The 18,011-nt window shown below is 44.8% G+C and overlaps 1 protein-coding gene across 13 annotated transcripts in view; it reads right to left on the bottom strand.

The window, feature by feature from the left end:
* Positions 1–18,011, bottom strand: part of FRMD4A (FERM domain containing 4A) — a 736,083-nt gene that overhangs the window by 112,239 nt on the left and 605,833 nt on the right. For all 13 annotated transcript variants that reach the window (XM_038530061.1, XM_038530064.1, XM_038530066.1 and 10 more), the window contains 2 exons: positions 15,925–16,009; positions 720–776 (listed from right to left, as the gene is read on the bottom strand). In XM_038530061.1, coding sequence (XP_038385989.1) covers positions 720–776; positions 15,925–16,009 — 142 coding nt within the window. The remainder of the gene's footprint in view (positions 1–719; positions 777–15,924; positions 16,010–18,011) is intronic.

The following is an 18,011-nucleotide window of genomic DNA, read 5'->3' as shown; positions in this document are numbered from 1 at the left end:
AAAAAGTGATTCATAATAACAAAACACAAGTTTCTCCCTCTAGACCCGGGTTTGCCTTTTTCTAGTTTAAAGATTCTGAATCTGAAAGTGGGTCTGCCTCTGTGTTGCATTATTTGTTTTGTCTTATACTGTGGGCTCTTTCCCGGTTATACTACAGAGGGACCATGAAGAGCTTTAATGACTCTAGCATGATGCCTTGAATATAGTAGTTGTTCAATAAATCTTTGTTGAAGAAATAAATGAATGACCTTCTTTCAGTTCATCTTGTCAGTGTTACTAGTATGGTCACTGTTGCTAATTTTCATTAATAAGTCTTTCACACATAAGCTAAAGGTCTTCTCATTATCTTTCCATGGGGTGTGAAATGATTCTCTTGCAATTAATTCTTCTATGGACTTGGCTTTCTCCAGAGTGAGGGGGGCACCAAAATGGAAGGAAATAGGGCCACTGAATATCAGTTTTCTTTTTCTTTTTTTTTTATCTTAGTTTTCCAACTCAAACGATATATACATAATTTTCCTTTGCAGAGAGACACTGTCATATAATTTGGAAATATCAGAAGCTCCTATTTACAGCCATGATGTACTCCTTCCTGTTAGCTCTATAAATAAGATGACCAACAGGTAGTGCATAGGGCAGCTGGCTGTGCATGGTAAGACTTACTGCTGTCTCTTCTGTGTCTGGCTCTGGGATCCACAGATGAGGGCAGAACAACCTACCTGTAAAATATAGGAGGCTAATTCAAACACCACTTCGCTGTCCACATCAATCAGCTCCTGAAAGGAAAAACCCACAAGGAAGGTAAGTTTGGTACTTAACAATGACTTCTTTATGACAACTCCTAAATAAAGGCCCGGTCTTCCTTTTCTGAGGTGACCCTCAGAATCTCAAATGCTCACAGGATATCTGTGGTCTGGATTACTCGGCCCCAAGTGCTCCCTGACATCCTGTTCTTGGCTTTTAGCCAGAAGGGACCCCAGCGGTCCTGGGCCTTCTCAGTCACCTCATCTCAAAGGCCTCATCTTTAAATCTTGTGACAGTAGGTGGCAGACCAGTCTTGGGCTTTTTACAAATTTATTAATCTGATTCATCAATGGAGTCAGGTTACTTGGTAACCAATTATGTTTTCTTCATAAACTACTTTAGAACCAGGAGTAAGGCTTTATTGGGAAAAAAAAGTCATAATGGGATTGTGACCCTTTAAATTAATATTAAATTTAATAAAAAATACAGTTTGTAAAAAAGATTGTATTTATTTATTCATGAGAAAGAGAGAGAGAGAGAGAGAGGCAGAGACACAAGCAGAGGTGGAAGTAGGCTCCACATCGGAGAGCCTGATGTGGGACTTGATCCCGGGTCTGCAGGATCACGCCCTGGGCTGAAGGCAGCACTAAACCGCTGGGCCACCAGGGCTACCCCAAAAATACAGTTTCTCACTGCAATGGTCTCATGGCTTTCAAGCGCTTGACAGTTTGATGTAGCTATTAGCTACCATAGGGTCAGAGCAAATACAGGGCACTTCCGTCATTGCAGAAAGTTCTACAGACTAGCACTGCCACAGAGCCTAAGTTTAAAAATGCTTTCCATGAATGTTCTCGTGTCCCTTTGTGTGTGTGCATGTTTGATATATGGTACAAAACACTTAACACAACAACCACCTTCTTCACATATTTTAAGTGCATGACGTTGTATTGTCATATATTGTTCAGATCTTAAAAACAGAGGGAACTCTGGAGTCCATCAGCCCAGAAAAATAATAAACAAATTAACTAATGTTATACTTGTGTTGTGAAACTTAAGTAGAAATGTCTGTTTTATTCTTTCTTTCTCTCTCCTTCATATCACTAGATGCTATAGTGAGTGATGGGACCACAGAACATTAGAGCTAAGCCAGGCTTCAACACCGGCTAGCCCAGCCCTCTGCTTTTATTGAGATCAGAAATCCAAAAATGTCAAGGGACTCTCCCCAAGCCACAAGGCCTTAGTGGCAGTGAGGAGGCTGGAAACAATTGCCTCACCTCTTGTCCGGCAAGTGACCTCCCTGAGTGCATCTACTCCCCTAAGTCAGTAAGGACTTGGGGCTATCACTTGACACTTGTTAGAATGGCTATTATCAAAAAGACAAGAAATTGCAAGTGTTGGAGAGCATGTGGAGAAAAGGGAACCCTTGTGCATGTTGGGGGGGGCGGTGTAAATTGGGGCAGCCTCTATGGAAAACAGAACAGAGGTTCCTCAAAAAATTAAAAATAGAACTAGCCTATGACCAGCAATTCTACTTCTGCGTATTTGCCCAAAGGAAATGAAAGTACCAGCTTGAAAAGATATCTTTACCCCCATGTTCACTGCAGCAGTATTTATGATGGCCAAATTTTTGTAAACATGGGAACAACCTAAGTGTCCATCAATTGATGAATGGAGAAGGAAAATATGGTGTCTGTGTATATATATATATATAATATTCCACACAATGGAATATTATCCAGTCATAAAAAAGAACAAGATCTTGCCATTGGAAAAACATGAATAGATCTGGAAGGCATCATGCTAAATGAAACAAGACAGAGAAAGTATTACATGATATCACTTGCACGTGGAGTCTGAAAGGAAGAAAATTCAAATACATAGATACAGAGAACAGACTGATGGTTGCCAGAGGCAGGGGGTGGGGGAAATGGGTGAAGGGGGTCAAATGTAAAAACGTCAGTTTATAAAACAAGTCCTGAGGATGTAATGTACAGCACAGTGACTATAGTTGTTATTATACTGTCTATCTGAAGGCTGCTAAGAGAGCTAGATCTCCGAAGTTCTCATCCCAAGACAAAAAATATATATGTGGGGTGATGGATACTAATGAGACCTATGGTGGGGATCATTTCACAAGATACACAACTATTGGGTCACTATGTTATATACCTGAAACTGATATAATGTTATATGTCAATTATTTTTCGATTAAAAAAAATAAGGATTTGGTTTCAGCCAACCTGTTCTCAGAGCCATAACTATCACTGAAGTTAGCTAAAACCAGAGTTACTTTTCACTTGAATTATAAACCGAACTCTGATTCACGGATTTTCTAATTAAATTTTTTTTTTTTTTTTTTGTGGTCCTCAACGGGACCCTGGAATTCAAAACAACACACTCTAGCAAGCCTGTATCTTTTGAAAGAGGGATATCATTTGGGCCCTTTCAGGCCCAGTAATTTCAAAGGTGGATAATAATATTTGCTACTGAACCACCTCAGGAGTGTGGGCTAAGGGAACCAGGGAGAGCATATGGAAGAATCGGGCACAATAATTCTTTATGTGTAACCAGCTGAGAGAGCTTTATGGCCGCTGTAATTGATATAGACTGTCAGGGTTGGGATACAGAGGAATGCATGGAATTGGCCTTTTGGGATTACCAGATCCCATCAGAATGTAAATCATTTAACAGTGTACAAATGATTTAACAGAAACACTGTCCAGGGTTCCCACAATGGACCATGAGGTTCCTTTCTATTCCCACCAACACCTTCCTGAGCGCTCCCCCCGTCCTGGGATGTGTGTTCTCCTGTCAAACATTTACGCCTGTGTTGAGGCTAATGGTTGATGGTGGGCTAATCTTTAGATGGTGGGCTAATCTTTAACATCCATGCAGAGGCTGATGTCGCGACCAACTCAAAACCAGCCATTGGGAACAACCCTTTTAAGTGCAAACATAGCTTTTAGTTCATTATTTGACCCATTCGCTAAATGAAAATGTACCTCTTGGGGGGAAGCAGGGTAGGAAAGGCAGAGGAAGGCCTTTTACAATTTCATTTTACTTTATAAAGTTCCAGGAGAGACTGTCAGAAATGAATCTGGTGGTGAATGTCAACTGCAATGTGCCATTATTCAGAGTAAAGCTACTGAAAATGCACAATTAAATGCCTGACCTGATTTACCCCAGTTCTCCCTCACGGCACTCGTCCTCGGAGTGATTGGGCGCCCTCGCCCTTGAACTGGGGTGAGTTTTCACCTTCTCTGACCTTGACTGTCTCCCAGATATTAAAAAACAAGGTGGTGTCAAAACGTGGCAGGAAAGAGGGAAAAGGCTTAAAGACTGAAGTGGCTGAGATGGCGCACGTGCTTGCACAATGTGATGGAAGATGCTTCATTATCACCCCTTACCACCTCTGCTCAGTACTGATTGAGTTCAAGGATCACCGTGTTGTCCGTCCACAGAGGACGCAGCACACACATCTAAATGGTGTGTGGAGGGATCCCTGGGTGGCTCAGCGGTTTGGCACCTGCCTTTGGCCCAGGGCGCGATCCTGCAGTCCTGGGATCGAGTCCCACATCGGGCTCCCTGCATGGAGCCTGCTTCTCCCTTTGCCTGGGTCTCTGCCTCTCTCTCTCTATGTCTATCATAAATAAATAAATAAATAAATAAATCTTTAAAAAAACAAATCAATAAATGGTGTGTGGAAGAACCAATGCACGAACGTGGGAAGACACGGTCCTAACTGTGAAGAAGATGCGTTCCTACCTTTTTCAGTGTCTGCCCCGTTCCCCAACGTCTTCTGTTCCTAATGCGCTCCCGCTTGCTCCTGCTTTCACACTTGGCCCTCCCGGGGATTTAATCTTTAAAATCCACTGCAAGAGGGATCCCTGGGTGGCTCAGTGGTTTAGCACCTGCCTTCAGCCCAGGGCATGATCCCAGAGTCCCAGGATCGAGTCCCACGTCGGGCTCCCTGCATGGAGCCTGCTTCTCCCTCTGCCTGTGTCTCTGCCTCTCTCTCTGTGTCTCTCATGAACAAATAAATAAAATCTTAAAAAAAGAAAATCCACTGCGAGGGAACAGTGGTTGAGACTTTCTGCCCACACCACACGTTTCCTCTTGTGCCTTGAACCTACAAGCTGAGTTCCCCGAGTTAGGAGGGTGGGAGATAGATGTTTCCAGGGACCCTCCTGTCAGACACATGCCACCATCTAACATCAAAAAGCCTACTCTCGGGGCAGCCCTGGTGGCGCAGCGGTTTGGCGCCGCCTGCAGTCTGGGGTGTGATCCTGGAGACCTGGGATTGAGTCCCACATCGGGCCCCCTGCATGGAGCCTGCTTCTCCCTCTGCCTGTGTCTCTGCCTCTCTCTCTCTCTGTGTTTATGAATAAATAAATAAAATCTTAAAAAAAAATAAAATAAAACCTTAAAAAAAAAGCCTACTCTCCCTTAACCTTATGTGACTGCTCCGGCAATCCAGAGGCGGTATCGTTCACGTGTCTCTGCTCAAGCAGAGAAAATGAGCTGAGTGAGACCACAAAGGGGGCATGCAAAGATCGAGCACTTTCCTGGGTTTTCCCTAGCTGAGGCCAACAGGGGACGGGGGAGCGGGAGAGGACCTGTCAGGGAAGAGCGGTTGGAGCTGCCCAGCTGGCATGACCCGGAGGCTGGGGTATGACATGCCTCGGTGGCCCTGATGCTCTCAGAGCCACTTGAGAGTCGAGCCTTTGGGGTGTTTTCTGAGCTCCAATCAATCCTGCTTGGGAATCCAGGGCGGTCTCCTGGGCATGCAGATGCCCTGGTACGAGGAAGGTGCTGGTAGAAGGGAATGTGAGGCCTTACGGTTATTATGGCCGTTTGGTGTGTACTCTGGGGCATCTGTTTTACTTACTACTGAACAGCGTGTTCGGCTTTCTCTGATCTTTTGAAAAGTGCCAGGGAAGGACAAAAACGTGACTGCCTGCAGGTGTGCGCCGGGTGCTCAGAGCCGGGGTGGGGAGGATGGCCCCACTTCCTCCCCCTCAGCACGGTTTTATCCCAGGTGATTAACTAGCTGAAGGAAGAGGCCTGAGGTCATTTATCAGCAGTGTAACCGTTAATAATGTTCTTGGAAAGATTTCCGTCTGTGGGTCTCCAAGAGTTCCAAATGGCCCCACGAGGACCCGAGGCGGCAGGTGTCATGGACATGCTCCAAAGGAACCGAGAACTGGAGGACCTCTTCAGGATCCCCTCGCTCGAGGGACTCGGTGGTGGTCCTCACACAACCCAGGATCTTTTTTTTTTTTTTTTTAAGATTTTATTTATTTATTTATTCATGAGAGACACTGAGAGAGGCAGAGACACAGGCAGAGAGAGAAGCAGGCTCCATGCAGACAGCCCGATGTGGGACTTGATCCTGGGACTCCAGGATCACACCCTGGGCCAAAGGCAGGCATTAAACCACTGAGCCACCCAGGGATCCCCCACAACCCAGGATCTTAATGAAAAACATTCCACCGAGGTCGGGAATGACAGAAATTCCAGCTTTCCACGGAAGATTAATAAGATAATTATAAGAGAAAACGTGATTAACAACCACATGGTAGGTTGATAAAGTTTCGGGGAGCATGATCTATACCAAGTCCGTCCAGAACAATCTGCAGGGCCGGCCTAAAGGTTTCCTCAATCAGCCCTCGCCAACCGCCGCCACCTCTCTTCTTATCACAAAATGTCTAAAGACCATGGTTTCTTGCCCTCCTCCCTAAGATCATTTCTACTCTCGCTGGAGTGTTCCAGGTTCTCGTTCCCATCCCCCAACAGCTCCGGGGCACTGAATAAATCCCTGGATCTTCTCAAGTTTCATTTTCTTCATCAGGAGAAGGGGGATAATGATTTCTTTTCCAATTATTTTACCGTTGGTGAGGACACAGAGGGGTGATCTGGAAACCCCAGGACATACTACAAGTGTCCTGTCTGTAGCATTTATTTGGGCTCATGGGTGTTTATAATCTGACCTCCCCAGTGTTGCCTGTTCTTCAGCACTGTTGAGCATTTATAGGAATCGTCAGTAAGACTTTTTTTTTAAAAGGAGGGCAGCATTGTGTGCATGTGTGTGTCTACAAGTCTGTATCACCCCAGTGGTCCTGATGCCCACAACTGGCCTCACTCTGCCTGTGTAGGAGCCCCGGCTCATTGCACAACTCCGAATGGCTACATGAAGAGGCCCCGAGGCAAACAGGGGCCACGGGGTGGGACAGGACCAACATAGTCTGGCACAACCGTCTTCCTTCGGCCTTGGCCAGTTTTTCATCAGTCTAGTTACTTCACATTTGGCTGATGATCCACTGGGGTACGTGCCACTCCTGCTGGGCCATCATGCTCCCTCTGTGGCACAGCAATTCCTCCTGCTGCCTCTTGTTTACAGCCTGTATCATGACCCTGGGGAGTCTCTCTTTTAGAGGTCCGGGGCACCACTAAGATGATGAGCCCAAGTGAATTTCTTTCTAGAACTGAAAACGAAAGTCCCTCTCTGTCCGTGTTTTGTTCCACCCCCTGTCATATGAGCACACATGCTAGCCCTGTAATAATCAAACTAAGAGATAAAGACTAGGATTCTGTAAGTCTGAGATTAATATTTATTTTGGTTCCTTTGTCCTGTGGGGCCTGGTTGCAGGCTTTGTTTCTCTCATCTTCAGACAGACGATATGATCTGCTCATTAACAAAGCTCTTTGAAGCTCTTGGACAAAGACCATGGACTTCAATTTCAGTAAGAACTGATGGTGTTTAGCCCTACACAGCAAATGTGGCCCAAGGATGCTTATTTACATTTCAATAATATCTGAAGCTCCCAGATCAATGTGGACATCTCAGAAAGGAAGGTGAGGCAAGACCCCCCAGCCCACATAAAGCAGGAATTTTAAGCTTTTTCTTTTCTGACATGATCTGCTCTCACTGGGTACATGTAGGCACCAGGCTTGGTAATTTCATAGGAAATATGCAAACCTTTGGTCCCTGGGATTGGAAAGCAAGCAATTAAAAACAATTTCCTGGGCAGCCCTGGTGCCTTAGCAGTTTAGCGCCACCTGCAGCCCGGGTGTGATCCTGGAGATCCGGGATCGAGTTCCACGTCGGGCTCCCTGCATGGAGCCTGCTTCTCCCTCTGCCTGTGTCTCTGCCTTGCTCTCTCTCTCTCTGTGTCTCTCATGAATAAATAAATAAAATCTTTAAAAAAAATTAAAAAGATATTCACATTTTATGCCCTAGCACCTGTGGTTTGCAAAACTTTCAAAAATCACTGCAGTCACTAGTTTTTTTCACAGCAATTCCCTTTATCAGGGTAGAGAAGATAGGATTCAGTCCCAGAGCCTGAAGGCAGGGCAAGAGCTGGGATCAGAATCCACACCCACCCAACAGCTCCCATTGGGTATGATAAGCCCACTGCCTCTGGCAGGGCTGGCATATGGGTTGCTGTTGCTGCTGCTGCTGCTGCTGCTTCTTCTTCTTCTTCTTCTTCTTCTTCTTTTTAGATTTTATTCATGAGAGACACAGAGAGAGGCAGAGACATAGGCAGAGGGAGAAGCAGGCTCCTTCCAGGGAGCCTGATGCTGGACTTGATCCCAGGACCCTGGGATTATAACCTGAGCCAAAGGCATGTTCAACCACTGAGCCACCCAGGTGCCCCCATATGGGCTTCTTCAGTTGGCATGGGAAGCCACATCCAAAGAGAGAAGGCTTGGCAGGAGAGCTCTGCTTTCTTGTGTGATTTTCCAGGGAACACACAACATCAAGGGTGGACTTCCCATGAGAGCTTTATACAGAACAAGACACACATTTCTGAGTTATATCCATCCCCTGGTCATATATTTTCTTTCCTTCACTTACTGATAACCTCAGTGAGTCAAAACACCTCAGAAATGCTGTTGAGGATGTGGCTATGTGGGGTGTCAGGGCCCCCCATTCTGTACGTCCTCCTGTTTCACTTAAAGTTCACGACAGAACCCTGTTCTCTCACAACCGTATTCTAATCCTCAGCAACCTGGACTGTATTTTCCTGCTCCTTTTGTGCAAAACAGGGAAAAAGTATAAAGCAAGGGGATATAAGAGAGAAACCCATTGGATCATGGGTTTTGCCTCCTTGTGAAGAAAGAGTGTGTGTGTGTGGGGGGGGGCAGGAAGGTGGTGCTCCTAGGGGAAGATGCTTCTGGGGAAGATGACAAACAGACCAAAACAACATGAAACATCTTTCCTCACTTTTGTGCTGTTGAAAAGATCAGAGGTTTGTTCTCTGGAGAAGATGAACAGGAAGCTGGAATGAGGCCCATCAAAAGCACCAGGATTAGAAAGGGAGTTTATACCCCAAGTGGTTGGGGGGGGGTTCCCTCCCTAACCCTGGAAGTGGACAGGCCCAGATGGGAAGTGGAGGACCAGACAGAAAGCAGAGGATGAGCACCGAGTCAGGAAGTGGGAAGATTCTCCTCTGGAGACAATGAGGAGTCACGAGGAAGGACACCTAAACACTGCCATCCAAGCTTCCTACTGAAAGAACCAGCTTGCCACTGGATGGCTCCACAGGGACAACCCCCAGGGGACCACCCCCACTTGGGTGCCTTACTCTTACTTGTGGTTAGACCAAGATCAACAGACAATTGAGGGAAATCTCTTCTATGAAAGACAAAGACCAAAATAAATAGGAAATACATGGGGGTGGGGGTGGGGGGAGAACTGGAAAGAAACAGAAAGGACACAGAACATGCATAACTGATATTGAAAACGATAAGAGAATGTTAAATTTAAAGGCAATAACAAGATAATAGACAAGACAATGGATATGTGGAAAGAAAGATCAGATAATATGACGTCTCAGAAATTAAAAACATGATAGAAAAAGGTTCAAAAGCCAATAGAGATTAAACATAATATTGATGAAATCTTCCAGAAAATAGAATAAAAAGACAGAGATGGAAAACAGGATACAAGGTATCAAAGCCAGAGGCTGTACCCAGCATCTAATTAACAGGAGTTCCACAAGGAGAGCGCAGAGAAAACAGAGGAGACACCACTTAAGAAATAACACAGAAAAATCTCCCATAACTAGAATACCAATCTCCAGACTGAAGGTGCCCATCAAATACACAGTTTTATGGATTTACAGAGACCCTTGTCAAGGCATACCTCCCCCAAATTTCAGAGGAAGAGGAATAAAGAGGAAATCCTAAAAGATCCCACTGGTGGTGGTGGAAGAGGGGAAGAGGGTCCACATATAATACACAGTGCTGCAAACTACTCCAGAGCAAACTGTGAAGCAACACCTTGGATATTTTGAGAGATGTCTTCATTCTGTATTTCCATATCATTCAAACTATCGATCAGATATAGAGGTAGAAGGATGACTTTTTCAGATAGGCAAGGACCCAAACACTGTCCTTCCCATATGCCCTTTCCCTGGATTTATTGGAGGATGTTCTCCAGTGAAACAATGGCATAAAGTAAAACACAGGAAGACTTGGGACCCAGGAAACAGAGGACCTACTCCAGGCCTGGGGAAGGACGGCCAGGATGGGGAAAGGGGGCCCGTGCTGAGGACTGTGGATAAGGTCCTGGTCCACAGGTCCAGGCTGGAGTGAGAGGGTGGAGGGTGGCTATGGGGAGATCCCAGGACAAACCACAAAGACCAAGCTGAAGAGAGGAATGGGTGAATTACCCGATGCATATGGAAATGAATATGGGCTTGCATCTGGGAATGTGTAGAAGCTCTTGGGGAAAAAATGATGGGCACATAGAAAACAAACAGGTAACAGCGAGGCGATCATTACTTTTAGGTAAAACGAGTGGTTGTCTAAAAAGGGAAGCAAAACCAGAGGATGCTTCTTGGATTCTTCATAATAATGCAATGCTGGTGGCTGTGGCTTTTAACCAGAATTGGGCTTACTGCCATTTCAGGAAATGGGAAAGTGTGGAGACCTTAATCTCTGCCCAACTCAGCTGAAATTCAATAAATCTAAAATGGATGTATCAAGGAATAATGCCTGGTGCCAACGTATTTGGAAATAGGCAAAAAACAGAAAAAAAAAAAAAAAAAAACCCTGCTAAAATTGTTGAAGGTGGTGGGACTTGGGGGTGGGTTTTTCATAATAAGTCTCTTAGAACCATCTGACTTTAAACTGTATCATGTATTACTTTGATAAAAGTGTTAATTAATTTAGGGGTGCCTGCGCTCAGTAGGTTAAGTGACCAACTCTTTCAGCTCAGGTGATGATCTCAGGGTCGTGAGATCAAGCCCCATGTTGGGCTCTGTGCTGAGTGTGGAGCCTGCTTGGGATTCTTTCTCTCCCTCTCTCTGCCCTCCAACTCCTCCCCTCACCCACCTATATACACTCTCTCTCTCTCTCTCAAAAAAAAAAAAAAAAAAGTATTAATGCTTTAAAAAGTAAATAGAACAGTGCCTGGAGGAAGCATGAGCAAACAGCTCATTTATCTGAACAATTCAGATTCTGGTATACCGCATGGATGGCTTCCAGGGAAACAGGGAGGGAGCTGATATGAATCCTGCACTGGGTAAACCCAAGTCCCCATCTATCAGCATCAGGTCCAGGCGGTGTGTCTGGCATGGGCCTCTGGGCTCTCCAGGCCCCCGAAGTGCTGGCAGGGGCAGCACACAGAAACTCTCAGCCAAGATGAACGACTCGGGTCTGGATCCCAGTGAGCAGTACTTGCACTATAGGCGCTCCTAAAGCGTCCAGCACAGGTGCTAACCAACCACACTCATGCTTCATCTTCCCAAGAAGGTTGCAGGTTGGGTCTTTTAAAGATTTATTTGTACATTTTAGAGAGAGAGAGAGAGAGAGAGCGTGCACCAGCGAGCTGGGAGAGAATCTCAAGTGGACTCAGGGCTCCATCCCCCGAACCTGAAATGGTGACCTGCGCCAAAACCAAGAGTTGGATGCTTAACCCAGTGCACCCCCAGGCACCCTGGTTGGGTCCTTTAATGTCCTTGTTTAACCAAAGAGGAAAATGAAGCTTGGCGACATCACAGGAGGTGTCCACATTCACTGCATTTATCAAGCAGCAGAGCTAGGACAGGAGCTCCAACCTGAAACTCCCAATCAACTCTGCTACTGGGCCTCCCACCGCGTCTGCATATTTACAACTGTGCAAACTGGGCCACATGGTCTGTTCAACCACTTTCAGTCCTGGGTCCTTGAGGAAGTCACTTAACCTCTCTGACATCAGTGTTTTTCTCGGTGAACTAATGATTCTGGCTCAACCTCCTCATTAGGCTCAAATAAGATAATATATGTGAAAGTTTTAAAGAAGCTTGAGGTGCCAATTTAGGCAGATGAAAATATTATTTTGGATGCTAGGAGGGAGACAGGTGGTCTTGTGACCCTGGTTGGTATCCTGTGTAAACTTCAGGGAAGCCAGCTCTAGTAGGGATCCCGAGAAGAGACGGTTCTGGATCAAGGACGGCGGCCAGGTCAGCAGGCAGGCTGATGCTGTGGGTGCCCTGCTCCTAAACGCGGCTGGCTCTGCACGCATCACCACCTCCACCCAGACCTATAATATTTGATTCTGGGGATTTCTTCTTTTTTATTTTCTGTGACTCCGAGACTCTTCTGTGTTCAGAAGCACTGCAGCCATAAGCTCCAGCTGAGCACTTGTGCCTGGACTGGACTGAACAACCCTGAGTGAGACACTGTTTCTCTCCTTTTACCCAGGTGTCTGTACAAGCATGATTTGGGGTCGCTTTTTCACTTGTGGATTGAGCTGATACCCAGTCCTGCGGCTGGAGTTTCCAGACATTTGTTGCCCCAGCGTGCCACCTGGTGGACAACTTCCCGTTTTATTTCTCAACTTTCTCAAAGTGCCTTCACACACATTAAAACCCCTGAGACTCCTGCAATCTGCGAGCTCTGTAAGGCTGTATTAGTTCCATGCTGTAATGAGAAAACACGCTTATAGACAGGAAGGAATTTGCAAGTTCCTGGAACTGCCTTTAGGGTCTTTTTCTTCCATTCAGCAAAAACCCAAAATACCGCAGTCTGAGTGGTCTGGGTTTGAGCCCAGTTTAAGTCCTAGCTCAGCAACTGTCACCAAGTGAGGTCCTCTCACAGAATTGAACTTGATCCTTATGAGGCCCTCCATCACTGCGGACATCTGCGTGTGGAGGGACTATTCTGTGCACAGAATGTGCTGAAGTACCTCTTTTCCAGAAGAAAAACTGATGGCTGATGTCCCAATCCAACTCTTGCGTGTGGTTTGACGTTTGGTGGGCTTCTTGCAATGCCCCCCACTGAAGAGGGTTTAGTTAAACATGAAAATATAGGCAGTGGGACCTCCTCAGACTTCTTCCTTGGCCTCTGAGCACTTTTACCACGGGGGCACTCAGCTCTGAAGTCCTCTGTGGCTGTGGGGGCCTTCTCCACTCCAGGGAGAGCCTGCCCTCTGGGGCTCAGAGCCAGCTGGTGGTTGAGCTCCGTGACCTAGAGTCAGGTTGCCAGCTTTGGCTCCCACAGGCGCTGCCATTCAGAAGATGTGTGACCTTGGGTGAATCTAACTTCCCTGTGCCTTATCTTCCTTCACAGGGAAACCAGGGACAAAAAGTAGTATGCACCTCAAGTGTTGGGAAGGCTGAGCCATACAACGTACAGAAAGCACTCAGCACCCAGCACTCAGCACCGAGCACACCACAGTGGGAATATGCTGTCCTTTTCTGCAGTCAGTTAGTCAACCTGAGGTGGTGCCCTGAGGGCTGCATTCATGGCACACAAGGGGTTGCAGCATGGGTGTCTACTTCAAATACATTTTCCCAGGGGATCCCTGGGTGGCTCAGTGGTTTAGTGCCTGCCTTTGGCTCAGGGCGTGATCCTGGAGTCCCGGGACTGAGTCCCACGTCGGGCTCCCTGCATGGAGCCTGCTTCTCCCTCTGCTTGTGTCTCTGCTTCTGTGTGTGTGTGTCTCTCATGAGTAAATAAATAAATTTTTTGAAAAAAAAAATTTTCCCAGCAGATGACCTCAGCCCTGGTGGTGTTTGCCATCTGCTCTCCTCAGGGGAGGGGTGTGTGTGTACTGGAAATGTGTGTGAGCATTTTTGGGTTAGTCAAAGAAAGGAAACACTACTAGAATATGGGGAAATGAGAAGTAGTACAAGGGACTGCCCCACTCAATTAAGAATTGTCCCTGAACAGACATTTCTCTAAAGAAGATGTACAAATGGCCAATAAGCGTATGAAAAGATGCTTGGCATCACTAATCATTAGGGAAATGCAAATCAAAATCACAGTGAGACACTGCCTAACACTTAGTAGGATGGCTGTTATAAAAAGAAAACCCTACAAAATATCAAGTGTCAGAGAGATGTTGAGAAATTGGAACCTTTATGCACTGTTGGTGGGCATATTATATGGTGCAGTCACTGTGGAAAACAGAATAGGCAGCTCTTCTAAAAATGAAGCATACAATTACCATATGATCCAGCAATTGTGCTTTTGGGTATACACCTGGGAAAACTGAAAGCATGGACTCGAAGAGATATTTACAGACCCATGTTCATAGGAGCATTATTCATAATAGCCAAAAGGTAAAAGAAACTCAAGTATTCATTGATAGATGAATGGATCTACAAAATGTGGTCTCTCTATGTAGACCATCTCTCCATCATTCAATACAATTCCAATTAAGGTAGGGTTTTTTGTTTGTTTGTTTTGCATGTGTTTTTGTTTTGCCATATCTGACAATGCATTTCTAACATTTACCTGGGAATAAACCAAACAGACTTCTATAAATAAACAAACAAACAAACAAACAAATAAATAAATGCATAATGGATTATTATCCCGCCTTAAAAAGGAAGGGAATTCTGACCCCTGCTATAATGTGGATGAACCCTGAGGTCATAATGCTAAGTGAACTATGCCAGTCGCAAAAGGATGAACACTATAGGATCCACTTAGATGAAGTCCCTAGAGTAGTCCAATTCATAGAGACATAAAGTAAGGTGGTGGTGGCCAGGGGTAGGCGGGTGGGTGGGTAGTATGGGGAGTGAGTGTTTAGTGGGGTACAGAGTTTCAGTTTTGCAAGATGAAAAGAGGTCTGGGGATGGGTGGAGGTGATGGTTGTTGAACAATCACTGTGAATGCACTGAGTATCACTGAACTGTATACTTACCAGTAATTATAATGATACATTTTAAGTGTATTTTAGCACAATTAAAGAATTTTGCCCCACCTAACATGCCAATAGCATCCCTTTGAGAGATACCGCTCTCAATATCTAACATGGTCAGATACGCATGCTTTTGATTATAAGAAGACCACTCATCCAAAAAAAAAAAGAAGTCATCCTTTGCATCCACACCCAGTGCTCATACCATGACGTGCTCTCCTTAATGCCCATCACCCAGTTACCTCATCCCCCAACCCACCTCCCCCTCCAGCAACCCTCGATTTGTTCCTTATGGTTAAGAGTCTCTTATGATTTGCCTCCCTCTGTTTTCACTAAATTCCACCCCTGAAACTAATAATACACTCTATGTTAATGAAATTGAATTTAAATTAAAAATTAAAATAAATAAATTTTAAAAAGAACTATACAAACTATAGAACCTGACTGAGGGACATAAAAACAATTTAATAAATGGAGAAACAGTTCATATTTATGAATGGGAAGAGTTAATATTTTAAAGTTATATATTCTCCCTTCCCAAATTTCTCTCCAACATTCAATACAATTCTAATTAAGGTGGGGTTTTTTTTGCATGTGTTTTTGTTTTGCCACATCTGACAATGCATTTCTAACATTTACCTGGGAATAAACCAAACAGACTTCTATAAATAAATAAATAAACAAATAAATAAATGAATAAAGAGTCAACTCATCCTTAGGAGACCTATCTGCATGGACCAGTGCATCTGCTCTCCTGGTCCAGGTTTCTTTTTTGTTTCAGTTGCCAGGAGAAGGGGACCCCTATAGTCAGGTAAATGCCTACCTCCAAGGAGCCAAAAGTCAGTGATGGGATCAGGAGGGGTCCCATTGTTAAGTGAATAGTATTACTTTCAGGATGCTCTCTCATTTATTTAAAGCAATCCATTTATAAATTACATCTACTAATCAATAAAATCACATTGGGGCAACAACTTGGGATTTTCGACTTTAAATGATACTTTCGGATCTCAGTGGAAAACTGAATGGGAAGAGAGAATTCTTACCTTGTAGATACAGGACTTAGCATTCAGAAAGAAGAGCTCGATGGTAGCGTTGTCTTTTAGGTATGAGATGCTTTCTATATAGAACCTGAAAGAAAAACTGCAAATGAGCCACAAAAGCAGCAACTGATCTTGCCAAAAATGAGCTGTTTTCTGAGCTACAGGATTTGACATAAGGACCAGAACTCCTCATCCTAAATGAAAAAGAAAAATGTGTGATCAGCTGCTTTTTATATGGTTCCTTTTTGAAAGAAAACAGTTTTTCAAGCCCTTTTCTAGGCCATTCGGACTGCCACGCCTGACAACCTTGACCAGAGCCAAAGAGCTGGGACTCCCACCAGCTTCCAAGAGGGGGTTAAACTCGACCATCTACTTTTCTTTTTCCTGACCTGCTTTCCAATTTTTTATAATACTACTTGTTTTTCATATCTTACTTTATTTTGGTACTAATCATTGTTGAATTAGCTGGATTTTTAAAAAAGATTTTATTTATTTGATAGAGAGAGAGAGAAGAGCATAAGCAGAGGGAACGACAGAGAGAGGGAGAAGCAGATTCCCCACTGAGCAGGGAGCCTGAAGCTGGGCTCTATCCCAGGATCAGGACCTGAGCCAAAGGCAGGTCGCTTAACCAACTTAATCCAGGCACCCATGACCTGAATTGAAGATTTTATATCTTAAAGATAATTTCTTCTGCTCAACTGAAGAACGGGGGCCCTAATTCTCTTTGAAATGGTTATGACATATCTTCCCAAAGGTGGTGAGGTGAGATTTGATTTCTGTGTATCCAGAGAGCTGTGGCAAGTGCTCTTAATGCTGTGATATTAATGCACATTAAGCCAAATGAGAATTGGATTTTTATCCAGATGGAGCTTATAGATTTTTTTTCATGATAAAACACGCTGAAATTATTTACGTTTACATTTAATGCACCTTTACACATTGACTTTGGAGTTTATTAAATTATGTAATTAGATTAGGCACTTGTGCTTGTCTAGGGACCAGCTGCGTTCAGGGAGAGGGTGGTGGAATGCAGAGCCTTGCCAGGAAACAGGCCCTGAGAGGGTGTGGTACCTCCTGTGGGGCCACTGGATACCTGCCTCCTGGAAACTGGGGATACCTTGAGGGGGCGGCAGCAGGTACAATGGGAAGACAAGTGCTATGTTCTTCTAGAACAGCATTACAATATGATGGAAAGAATCCTGGGGAGGAAGTCACTAGACCAGTGATCTGGTCCCAGCTCTATATGATTTAGGGCAAATCGCTTCATCTCGCTGGGCTTCTGGTTTCCAGACTGCAAAAGACTGTGGGACCCAGTCAGTGTTTCTCCACCTAAGAAGTCTACTGCTGTCCAGCACTGGAAACTCATTCAGATAAGAACAACAATAACAATAGCAAAAACAACAAGCCAACATTGCACCAGGCTAGCAAAACATACCCATAGGCACGGATGAGCCCACGGCCTACCAGTTTGTAACCTCTTGTCTGCAGACTATTAATATCTTGTCATTTTTCCAGTGTGTGCAGACGCTGCCGTGATTAATATCATAGAGACTCATTTAAATTTGTGAGTGAATCCAGAGTGACTTCAGATACTAGCAGATATTTTCAATCAACAGATATTAATACAATTACCACCACATGAGAGTCTACAAAATGTTTGGAAATTACAGTATGGCCTTCACTCTTGCAAAGCTTGCGGATGAGTAAGGATCCTTGGTGGACCTCTGCCACTCACATTCTCCCAGCAAGGAAAAAAAAAAAAAAAAAAGAGCACCTACGTCCTGCTTTCAGAGTAGGTATTTCAGGTCATGGAGGCCTCCATAAAGAGTCTGCAGTAGTTGCCGAAGGATCTGCAAAGTGGCACAACTTCCACTTCTTTACTAGTGGAGACTTGAAATGCAGTAGCAAACTCTAGGTCTTTTTTTTTTTTTAATATTTTACTTATTTATTCATGAGAGACACAGAGAGGCAGAGGGAGAAGCAGACACCCTACGGGGAGCCTGATGTGGGACTCGATCCCAGAACCCCAGGATCACAACCTGAGCCACAGGCAGATGCTCGACCACTGAGTCACCCAGGTGTCTTGCAAA

The sequence above is a fragment of the Canis lupus genome, chromosome 2 (genome assembly GCF_011100685.1).
Source record: "Canis lupus familiaris isolate Mischka breed German Shepherd chromosome 2, alternate assembly UU_Cfam_GSD_1.0, whole genome shotgun sequence".
Taxonomy (NCBI): domain Eukaryota; kingdom Metazoa; phylum Chordata; class Mammalia; order Carnivora; family Canidae; genus Canis; species Canis lupus.
This window is presented reverse-complemented; position numbering and strand designations above follow the sequence as displayed.